The following is a 12,324-nucleotide window of genomic DNA, read 5'->3' on the forward strand; positions in this document are numbered from 1 at the left end:
CTCTCTGTTGCAGGTGACTTTGTAGTGTTTATAGGAATATTTCTTACATAAAGCTTTAATTCCTGACTACTTTTCTTTATTTTGCCCTGTTTATTGGAAGATTGTTGCAAAATTTCTAGCTGCTCATCAGGAGGGTTTTGGTTTGGTGATTCTAATTGTTAGTTTCCAGTATTTATTTGTGGCATAGTTTGATGCAATCTTATCCTTGAACTACATAACATTTTCACTGTTTCATGCTTAGTTTTCTTGGTGTTTGTTTTTTAGGCTAAGCAGCTGAAACTCTCCTAGTTCTTGTGTGTCCTAATGATTATCTGAAGAACTCACCTGTTCTGATTTGAGTTCAGAACAAAACTCGGAACACCTGCTCTGATTTGAGTTCAGCTAGCTTGTACACAATGGAGTTAAGGTTGCTAATGTTTCCAGTGAGGTTTCTTTAGAGTCTTGTATTTTCATACCTTGGATTAAGAATGTTTAGCCCAATCGGGTCTTGGATCACATTTGCATCATACATAATCTTAGTCGTAGTAGTGACTCAGTCTCTCTTATGAATGATAATACAACCGGCTTTCATCACCTCCAGCTTATGAATTTCCACTTAGAAATTTTTGTCACATGAAGTACGGCAATCCTGATAAATAGTCCTTAAGGTTTCTTTTTGCTCTTTAAACTTGCTAACTTTGTAAACAGAGCAGTGTCAGCCAAACTCTTCCCTAAAGCAAAATGGCAAAGGATCTCTTTAAACCTTCAAAATTTGGATGACGTTCTTTTGTTAATAGTATCACTGAGCAGTGCTTCCTTTTTGTCATTTGATTAGCTATCATATTCTGAATCTCATTTCCATATACAATTTTGAACTGAATGAAATCCATTCAGCCAGTATTGGTGTGACACCTGCAACCCCGGCCCCACCAGTGCACCCACATGCATTGAGGTCTGGTAAATCCAGGAAGGCTCAGAATATGAAGCAGTCTTTAGTTGAGAATAACAGAAAGACTTCTCTCATCATCATCACTCATCATCAGTGTCTTTAGTTTCAACAATGTGTATCTTACAATGTAAAGAAAATCCATCTGTGTAGTATTTAAATCCTGTCAGATTACTAGAAGGAAAAGAGTACTCAATATATAACAAGCACTTCTTTCTGACAGTTTTATTTTCATTTTATTTGGACTGGAGACATTAGCAGTAGATAAATCTTTCCACATACTTTGCTAAATTAAAATGGCAACTAAATTTGACACGTTAACGCAACTCCAAAATACGATAGTCCATGGACCATGTTCCTCTAGGTTTGAGCAACTAAAACTTTTTTCAGTCCTGAGACCAGGAGTTCAGAACCATATCTGTCTTCAGCCATGTATAGCTATGGGGAAATTTTTCCTCATATTGCAGAATTCATTCCCTACAGAACTCAGAAAGTATCTTTGGTTTTCTGTAGGTTGGGAGTAATGAGCTAGATTATAGATATAGATTATAGTTCTAGTTACAGATTATAACTCAGAGAAATGGAGCTATGCAAAAAACACTATGGTAGCTTTTTAAGGTTCACTGTGGATTGGGCAAAGTTGCCTTTTCAATAATTCCTCTCTGGTCCATGCACTATAAAACTTCTTGGATTACCATCCGCTGTTCCAGATTTTGTGGGGAAATAAGGACAGCTGAAAGCAATGCAGAGATCATAAAGATTCTGCATTGCTTTCTGCTGCAACTATTTCACTTTCATTCTAGTCGCCAAACCTCTTAACTTACCTCCTTTCCTTTCTCACTTCCTCTTCCTCATCTTTTAGTTCAAGAGACTATTTTCTTCCAAGGGTGGAGATATGCTTGCAGCAGCCATTAAACAAGACTTCCCATTTCCCTGTAGTAGGGCTTTCTCAGTTCTGGAGATAATGATAATTCCTTTCATGCTATCTTTTACTATTTTTTTTCCTCCTCTTCCAGAATGGAACACCGAGTTTTGTAATAAATGAATACAATTTTCAAGGATGTCCTTCAAAACCTATTCAGTCAGAGTTATTAAACTCACTCTTTTACATCTTACATATTAACGTTGTATGTTAATCTGGTAATTTTCTTAAGTTCTGATTCTAACTAGTATACTCCAACTTTTCTCTTTTCTCAAAAAACAACTCTTGAGGTCTTCCAAAAACACCTCTCAAAGCACATGCTTGTTCATTAATCTGCTACGAAAAGTGGAAACGGGTTTTTGGATTGGTCTCTTGAAAGACTGTATGAATCTGTGCCGATCTCCTCTCAATTATTTTGACCGGAAAACAACAGTAACAAATACATGCATTTACTTAGCTGTGCTACTGGTATGGTGAGAGCAGGTCTTATTCTATTTGGGAACTGCTAAGTTTGTCTTTAGAAGCAGGTGATTTCCCTTGTATCCTCCTATAATGCATGTTTCAACTTGATCTTAATGGTCTGAATGGTTCATATCAGATGTCTTTGGTATTATGTTGCATCACAGGTCAGAACCTGAGGTTAAGGAGAGTTCTGAGTAATGGAGGAAAATCTGCCCTGTAGGAGGTTAGGCTCACCTGATGCTGTGGTTAAGCCAGTACGTACGGATATTACTCTTGTCTTTAAACATTCACAGTTTAAAAAAAAAAAAAAAAAAAAAGGAGAAAGCCTGAGGAAAAGAGCAACCCCCATCATCTGAAAAATGTTTTGGTAGCTTAGCTCTAAAATGGACTCTTAAATGCAAAGCGTAGTGCTTCTTTGTAGCATGTGAAGCTGCTGAGTTTGGCAGGGTAGATATTCCACAGAACCTAATTTTCCTGAACTGATACGCAGGGCAAACTTGTTCAAAAATGTTTTGGGCCACAGGCAGATATGTGTGGATTTTGGGGGGTTTCCTTTCTGTTTTAAGGTTTAAAATGTGCTCAGGATTCCAAATATTTCAGTAATTCCAATAAACTAATCAGTGTTTCAGCTGTCCTCTAGTAATATCATGTCTTCAGTCTCCTGAAGAAGGTGTACAGCTGGGATATACTACTTCCTGCTCTGTTCAGGAGACTTGAAATACATCTGGTTCCGGACAGGTAACTTGTTATACCATGGTCTGTGCTGTGGATTCCTCTTCTGTCATGGATATTTGGATTTACTACTCCTCTTAGTGGATGCTATTGTAGTGCTGACATGGGTGCTGACACAGTTGTGAGAATACTGCAGGCAGAGAAGACCTCCACCCAACCCAGCCAGCTTATTTCTATGCCTGTGCTGAAACCTTTAGCTGAGAAGATTGAGTGGTTCTTTGATGTTGCCAGCTAAACCCTATCTTTGCTGAAATAAATCCCTCACTGCCACTTGTATTTATTCGAAGTGAGAGAAATTTTTATGAAAAAATAGTTTCTTCCACGTTCAGGCCCTTCAAAGGCAAGCATTGATCCAACTTTTGTAGTCAAACGTGGGTATTACAGATGGGGATGGCTCCATAAGGATAAGAAGGAATGAATGTATGAAAACGAATCTCGTTGCTTTCTGAACCAATGCTGTTGTGTAAGAATGAGAGTATAGTCCCTATATTTAACAAGAAAAGAAAAAGACAGCAGTATTAGCAGTAGTTTTTGCGTGTGGGTATCTGAACAGATGGCTAGAGAAATCAGAATTCAAGACAGGGACCATAAAATCCACTGTAGCAACTATGAAACTGCCTCTTCTCAGCAGACTTGGAGAAAATCTTTTTCCTTATATAGGTTCATCAGTATCTCAGTGATCATTTGCTTTGGGAGAACAGCTTCATTAGTACAAGTGCTTGAATGTTAACTTAGTAACAGGACTACTAGAGCTCATTAAAATGCTATAGTGTTAGTAATAATACTTGGGGAAAGGATTCAGGCTCAACCTCTTGGATAACTTGCTTTAGAGTCAGACTTGCAAAAGTCAGTTAATTTTCTTGGTACACTGCTTGTTTCTGTCTTATTTCCTCTAGTTATCCCCTAAGGAGAAAAACTGTGGGCTTTGACTTTCTAACTGTAGAACATCCTCACAGAATGAACCTGATGAAGAGGAAATACGTATTCAATAGACATTTGCTGTTGATATCTTTCTGGGAACAGTAGTCTTTACCCTTAACCTGTAAAATGGAGTTGTGATTGCTTGAAGGGGACATCTCTGGCAGTCTCTCTTAGGATTTTACATGTTTCAGTAACATGGAAAAGCATAAAAAAAAATTGAGCTTTTTAGGGTAAGTTTCTGTGCAAGTATCTCATCAGGCTTGCCTCTTGTCATAGGCCTTTTTGTAAGGTCAGTGATTATTGAAAAGATTGAGTCCCAGCAAAGAATAAGTAAAGTATAAACAGAATAAGCAAAATATAAACTAGTAAGAGCTCAGAAAGCCTTAACAAGGCATTTTCCCTGATTTTTAATCATTTATGTGCCAGTTGAAATGGACCACCAACATCCATGTGGAGTGATAGCAGGAAGACAGTTTGTAGTCTTTTGAAGAGATGCTCTTCCCCTTTATTAAATGCTGATAAAGAAGATTCTTCCGACATACAATTTCTCAGCTATATAGGGAAGGGAAGCTGTGAAGACTATTCCATCATCAGATGCCAGTGAAAAACAAAACATCTATCAAACTGAGTAGGACCTCAAGCTTTGGGAACTCTTCTGACATGCAGAGCACGTCACCTTTTCTCCTTTGAACATGTCAAGATATGGTGGAAGGGTGGCAGACAAAGCCTGTTTCTTCTTCCTGTCTCTAGATTTGACTTTAAAATTGATACCAATTTTAATCTTAAATATGACTTCTTGAATGAAGTTGTTTTCTTGACAATGAAGCCTGCCTGTTTGTGGGATAAGTTGGAGGATTTTGTGCTCAAATTTAGTCATAGTTAGTAACTCCTGACACACTACTTCTGTATCTGTTGCTTCTTCAACCATTTATAGTTTCAGCATCCAAAATCTCAGGACAGCATTTCAAAGTTAACTATAAATTGCTTCTTAAACCTCTTATGGTGCCATCAAGATCCCTTTTTGTGAGAAATAGTTCATAGAGCAGAAGGGGAGAGGAATGGGGAAGGTGAGTGTATCTGACAAACACAGGAGAGTTTTCTGCAGATGATATACAGAGGATAAAATTGTAATGAATCTGTGAATCTGTACCTTTATTAGCCTTTAACTTTCCCGTAACTTTCAATACCTAATTAAAATTAAGAGCTTTAGTGCTCAAGCTTGAAGATGTCTGGTAGATCTCTTGCTTTGGGAATTTGGGTATTGTTGTTGTTTTGGTTTTTTGAGAATCGGGTCTGAGAAGTCGGATGGAGTCTTGTATTTTTGAATACTTCCACCTACGCTAACAGAAATCTAGAATTCTTCTGGGTATTGAAAGTTGCAGATTGGCTATTGCTGTCTCTAATTCTGTTCATTAGTGCTCAGATGTCTAAATAACTGTTTCCTTAATATAGATAACGTTTTTTTAAAAAAAGAGCTTAACTTAGTATCTTTTGTCTCTTGCTTTTTGTCCTTTAGTGTCTTGCTTTTGTCTCTTTAGATAAAAGCTGTCTTGTATCTGAAAGCAACGTTAGTGATTCAAGGATTTCTGAACTCTAAAGATGATTTCTTAGCATGTGTGTTAAACTTCAGCTGTGAAGGAAACTTATTTATTGAAAGGAGTTTTATGATAGCACACTTTTCTGCTAGCTACCATAGAAGCCATTTCTGTTACAATACTTGCATCCTTTCCTTTAGGCAAAATTATTGTTATAAGTCAACATCAAGTTACTTTGCATGGTACACATACACTTTTTCTGTCAAACTTAGACTTGGAATTAAGATTACATATTTTTCTCCAGATCTGTCTAACCTACCCCCACTCCCACAGTCCTGTAATATCTGCTCAACCATGTAGAATTTTGGAAACTGTTGGTGCTCTCTAATAAATACCAATTTCTTAGTATTACTTTATACAATACATTCAATTGATGGAAATATGCATGTATCCATGTACAGATGATGATTTGTTGCTGACTAGATCATTTGCATATATTTCTTTTTCTTTAACCAAATGATATTTGTATTTGATTAACTAGTAGCAGATTGCAGATGTCATACACCTCTTCCTCTTCTGGGCCCTCTTCTCATAAGAATGCTGCTACTTCTGTAGAAATAATTGGATTACCATGTGTTTCTGTGGCTTCCTATTTTTTTTAATATGATTGAATAGTTGTAATTCACTGATCTTAATGAGTGATTCAACTGCAGTGCCTTCATGACAGGAGAGACTTGCATTTTGAGCAGCCTTATAGCATCCATGTGGGAAGATGCTTGTTTTAAATAAACTTAAAGATTATGTACATGTACCTAGATATCACTACTACTTTGGTCTTCAAAAGTAATGTGTTACTTTATTGCCAAAATGTAGATAAATAGTAGAGACTTTTTGTATGTAATCTTGCTAGTAAACTCTGCTGGGTTTAGAAGCTGTTTTTTTGACTCAATTTAGGACTTAAACATGTTAGTTTCAGCTTTAGTACCTGTGAGAGGTAAAGACAGCTGAATACAGCTTCTGTCACATACAAGGCAAGTCTGTCTTATATCAATTGGAGTTTAAAAAGAGAGACTTAAACGACCTTTAAATTATTACATTTTTTTGTTTAAAAGAGTTTTATTACCCTACAGTGTTCATAGGGAAAGTACTGAAACGACTCTTTGCTGAAACCTCATCTTCTGTTGTGCGTACTTTGAATGGAGAAGAGAAGACGGTTCTTGGAAACCTGGGCTCGAAATCCAAAGAGAAGGATTCAGAAAATGTTCAGACTTCGTCAGTGGATGCTGGTACATCAGGTGATACACACTGCCAATCACTTCAAGGTGGGTATGGGTAGTCTGATGACATACTTTTAAATATATTTCCTTTACCTGTGGATGCTGTAGTATCTACGATTTTGATCAAATTGATACCCACAGGCAAGCTTGAATATAAGAGCTAGTGGTACTTGATACCTAGAATCAGTGAGGTCAGTGCATCAGTCATCTGAAAGCTAAGAAATAGTCATAATGTGTGTGTTTGTATGAATGCAGTGTTTAGCAGTAGCTGAAATAAAACATCTGTGTAAGCTGTGATTATTTTTGGTATAATGTCTGCCAAACAGTGGGAAAACTAATTAAAACCTGAGCAGAGTTGTAGCTGTAATTAAAAGCATACCCACATGTTGGAGGGAGTGGGTGATTCAGCACTACTTATCATCATGTTAAAACAGAAGTCCAGGTGCATATGTACACAAGAGAAGACAAGTATAATCAATTCAGGCAGTATGTTGGTACTAAAAAGCATTATTTTCAGCTTACATGGGTGGAATTAAAGTGACCTGTAAATATTTGGACAGGTAAGTAGAAGTCCTGTTTCAAATGGACTATAAAATGAGGGCTGTGGAAACCCAAAGGTGGGGTTGTAAAATGGGTAACTGCTGATATTTGTGAGTGATAGGCTCAGCACTTACACATAGAATGAGCATGAAGTGCTTTGTATTGTAGTTTGCCTAAAATCAAGTCATTGACCTGGGCCTTTTTTTTTTTTTTTTTTTGGCCTGTGTACTGTGAATGTTCAATACTATCTGGTAGTATTTTAGAATAGAATTTGAATCTAAGAATCTGAGTAATACAGAATAGAATCTGTTTTGGAGTAAATGAATGTAATGTGAGTACTTCACAAAGGGTCTTACACTGCATTTGAAGTTGGAGGTAGAACTGAAAATAATGTGAATATTCTGGAAAGTCATTTGACAGCCTCAATTAGGGGCTAGAAGTTTTTGTTTAATTCTGTTTTGAGGTGTACATGTATGGATTTTTACTACTACTTTATCACAGTTATGTTTCCAGGTCCTCCTTATTGCTCTACCTTTCCCCCATCCCCTGGCATGCATACCAACTTACATATGTAAGTTCCTGTCAGTGAACAAAAATCTTTGCTATTCTATTTGGCCTATACTAAAGAAGCTACTGAGAATCGAAAAGTCTTCTGAACTCTGTGATGAATTTGGGGATAGTACTAGCAAAATGAAATGCAAAATGTTTTCCTGTGATAAAACATGCACTACTAGATTATCCTGGCTTTCTTCCCCTCTCATATTGATCAGTGTTGGTGGTCTGCTGTAGTAACCGAAAGGTAGGTGTTGTTTATACCTAGTGATACTGACACAGTATGTAACCTTTCAGAGATGACAGAGCTTTTAGAACCTGTAGTATAAAATAATAGAGTATGTCTCGGGGGGCGGGGAGGATCTTTTGCTAGGGCAGTTGTTCTGTCATGTGTTAGACAAGGAAAAAAAAATGATTGCAAATGTGGCTGGGGCAGGAGATCAAAATTTTGAGAAAAGTGAGCAAACTGAGTTGTATGATTAGAAACCTGGGCTACAGGAAAACAGATTTTTGTCTTGTTCGGGGATCTGCTTGGCATGAGCCAGTAGAAGACTGCTCCAAATTGCAAAGGAGCTCAGGAGAGCTGACTAGTCTTCAAGAATAACCGCTTCAAAGCACAAGAATGCTCCATTCTAACATGTAGAAAACTGAGCAAGTGTGGCAGAATGCCTCACTGAGTTCAGATGCACGTCAGGGAGGGTTAGCTGAAACAAGGCAGGCAGAAGGGCAGTCTTCACTGTGGGAACAATCCCACGGTACCTGAAAAGTTAGAGCAGAGCAGGCCTTCTGTCAGTAACCAGATTCATCCAACTGTTGCCAGGCAAATCAATAGTGGCAAGACAGGTGTGAGATCAAACCAGGAAGACAAATTTGTAAGGGTGTGTGGCCTGGGACAGGCTGACAGCTGTCACACAGGCAAGTGCAGCCTGTTCCAGGGTGCTCCCCAAGAGTTAACAAACCCGGATACACAATGACTGGAGCCACCACACTGGGTTGCTGTAGCCTCGGAGCATACCCTCTAATGACTCCCTGGTTGATAAGTCCAGACAAAGGAGAAGTGACAGGGCAGGCCCACGCCATAGACATCTTTGTGCTGTGGAGCCATTTCCAGGAGAATGACCTGCTAATGGGCACACTGTTACTCACCTACCAGTGCTGTGGGCTGAGCAGGAGGTTACCTACTGATATGTTGTTGACTAGAGGCATACAGATTTTTTGTGACTGTAGGCTGGCATTGCTTCGACCAGATATAAGACGAGAGTAAGCTACATAGGGTTGATGTGGACTTGAACTCAGAGTCAGCAGGCCTGTGAACCTGTCAGCGGGGATGCTGCTGATGTCAAAAGCGCAGTGAGGAGAATCCAAGGAAAACTAGACCGGAAGGGTGGCCTGTAAAGGGTGAGAGCTATTGCTGTATCACCCTTGCACATGTGATTTAACTATGGCTTTCTGATATGTTTATACACTTCAGTTCTGTTATATTTCTAGTTTTACTGTACTTCTAGCTTTGTTATAACCTCTCATCTCTAATAGATTCTCACACTTGACAGATGATGCTCTCTCATTCACTGCAACTGAACCTGGAAATCTGAAAAACTCCCAGATGCCCCTCTAGTGGTGCATCTCACAGCCGTGGTTGTAGTCCAGTTCAGACAGGGAAGGATGAGAGGCTCACCTTACATGCAGCTTTTGAGTAAAGGGAGGGGAGTCCTTGCTTTTTGCAAACAGCTCTTTCTTCACAATAGTCTGAATCGACAACTGCACCATATCAGAGAGCTGGCCCTGAATGCAGGCAGCTAGGAGAGCTCAACTAAGGAATGGAGGGTATGTGTTCTGTGCCCGGACAACAAAAAAAAGGAAATAACAGAAGGTAAAAGCAGACAGCAGCTATGCAAGAGCTGAGAATATAGACATTGCCAGAGTATGTTAGGATGGAGTTAGGAAAACCAGAGCTCAACTGGAGTTGAAACTCGTGAGGAATGTGCATGGCAACAAGAAGGGCAGGGACAGCAAACGGAATGATAGGGATAATATGGAGCAGAAAAAAGCCTTAATTTTACTGTTACACATTTTTAGAGCCAACACTTAAGAACTAGATCAGTTTACTAGTATTGTACAGAATTTGAAAGCAAGATTGCCAAGGCCATGTACTCAGAGGCATCAACATACGATTGATGTTTCCACAGGCAGCAGCTGTAGCTTTTACTCTTAGGAGGGTTGTCTCTCAGTCCATGAATGAGTTAGGCTACCATGAGTATTTCAACCCTTATTCAGCTCTTAAGCCACTTTATCAGCTGAGCGCTTGTTTTCTGGAACGAAACATGGTACCCAGTAACCCATATTATTATGTTTCCACTCAATCTGCATGGGGCCATGCTTGAAAAGATGATGTTCACTAAGCCCAAGGCGAAATATGCAAGAATCAAAGAAAACCTCTTCTTTCCATAGTGAAGTATGCTAGAGCTTCTAGAGAAGATGAATGACTTGCAACTAAAGTAAAACAAAAAATGTTACCAGAACCTATACAGGGAACTTTGTTGGCGAGGAGTTTTAATAGAGAGGAACCTGCTGTGCTCTCTTCTGCTATAAATCCTTTAACAACCTTCTTATTGATATTGAATCTCAAGTGTTACAAAAGAACAACAACTTTAGGCAGTGTGAGTTAACAAGTCGTAGCCGTGGGTTCTGATCCTCTGGATACTTAAGATTCCAAATGTTAACTTGATCTCGAATGGGACAATATAAATGCAAGTATTCTCAGGATCAAGATCCAAAAGTATGACTTCTAAATTTTAGGGGTGCAGTTTCTATTATGCTTGAATACGCAGGTATTTAATGCAGTGCTGTAAATAGTATTCCAATAAATACAAAAATTGGAGGCTTTTAAGCTTGTGAGTACTTATGAAAGTGCTTTTTTGATTTAAAATAACTGTTAAAGGCAAGTTGAACGTTGCTGAGTTCTATAGTAAGTTTTTTTTTCCACTTTATTTTACAAGGTGCTATTTAATGCCAGAGCATACATAGACAACTTCAGACATATCAGCTTCATTTTTGTGAAATCCTCAGTCTGTTAGTGACACTAAATTATTCCAATCCAACAAAATCTATTGAAGTACTTCATTGCATTCAGTCTAGGAAGGAATTCATATCTATACAAAAAACCTGTCATCTTTCATTCTCTGTATGAAACTCAAGCTGCTGCTTTTTAAATGGTCTCCCTTTTAATAGTTATGCCAAGAGCATTTTCATTCAGAAGAAGTTACTTAGAATAGTGTATGACCAAAAAATGAAGTTAATACCTTTGTCCTCCTTTTTCCAAGACTACATAAGGCTCCAAATCTTATAGACTATGTAAACATGCTTTTTCTTTTTCACTGCGCAATGGCACAAAATCATAACTTAAAGCTTTTGCAAAAATACTGACAAGTTTAAACTTAACCACAATCAGAGAATAATTAATTTATCTGTTTTCAAGTTTATGGACTGATTTCTCTTTTCCTACAAGTTTATCTCTGTTACAGAGATACAAGTGTATCTCTTTATCTCTGTTAGTGAACAAGGGATGTGAGGTTTTTAGTTCGCATTAGTAGAAGGTCGGTGAGAGTGGAGCCCTTTCTGCACCACTGTAGTGTTTCCTTGCCTCAAATGGAAAACTAGCAGTGAAGAAGTTCAGTTAGTTTCTTGTTGGTTTCAAAAGCAGCCTGCTTGCTTTGCTGTGAACTTCCTAAATGAGGAACACTTTAACCTCCATGTTCTCTTTCGCGTGAGGTACATAACCTGCATCAGGATTCTAGATCAAAAGCTTTTGTTTATACCTAGTTCCTGATGCAGTGTTCTTGGAAGTAATCGAACAGTCAGAGAGAGATGTACATTGTAAGGTCAGCTGAACTCTCTTGCACACACCTACACCCTTCAGTGAGTGTTCAGATAGACCATACTTTATAAGGGAAGCCGTAGGTTCACTGTAGAAAAAGGCATTTTCATCTTAAGAAATTACTCCATAGTTATGCTTGTGCCATGTGTCTTCACGCAGAGCTGATAAATATCCTGTTACTTATTTCCAAAGGACAATCGTCTCCAAATGGTATTAAATAACAATTTATAGCATAAGCTTACTGTTTTACCAACCTTTTGAAACTGTGCCTATCATTGTTCACTATGCAAAACAAACGGTTAACAAAGTACTGTTTTAGAAAAACAAAATAGATATCAAACAAACGAAAATGCAGCAAAATGAGATTTATGGGCAGCTTTCTGTCACAGTAAATGGGTGTAATGCAGGGCAAGCAAAACTCATGCAATTCTTTAAAGGCAAATCCCATTATAGACAGATGTGAGAAGGACAGGTAGCTAAGCTGTTACTAGCCACCTTGGTTACAGACAATCTTTTAATGTGGAAAAGTGTTACTTTACTGATTTTTATTTAGCATAGACTCCTAAAATAGGTGTGATGCTTCT

The 12,324-nt window shown here is 38.2% G+C and overlaps 1 protein-coding gene across 2 annotated transcripts in view; it reads left to right on the forward strand.

Annotated features, from left to right (window-relative positions):
- Window positions 1-12,324, forward strand: part of ERICH1 (glutamate rich 1) — a 64,725-nt gene that overhangs the window by 11,971 nt on the left and 40,430 nt on the right. Inside the window, exon 2 of one of the 2 annotated variants that reach the window (XM_062571125.1) lies at window positions 6,628-6,819. The exons of the other annotated variant lie outside the window; for it this stretch is intronic. Coding sequence (XP_062427109.1) covers window positions 6,628-6,819 — 192 coding nt within the window. The remainder of the gene's footprint in view (window positions 1-6,627; window positions 6,820-12,324) is intronic. 2 annotated transcript variants of the gene reach the window in all.

Source organism: Rhea pennata, chromosome 3 (genome assembly GCF_028389875.1).
Source record: "Rhea pennata isolate bPtePen1 chromosome 3, bPtePen1.pri, whole genome shotgun sequence".
Classification (NCBI taxonomy): Eukaryota; Metazoa; Chordata; class Aves; order Rheiformes; family Rheidae; genus Rhea; species Rhea pennata.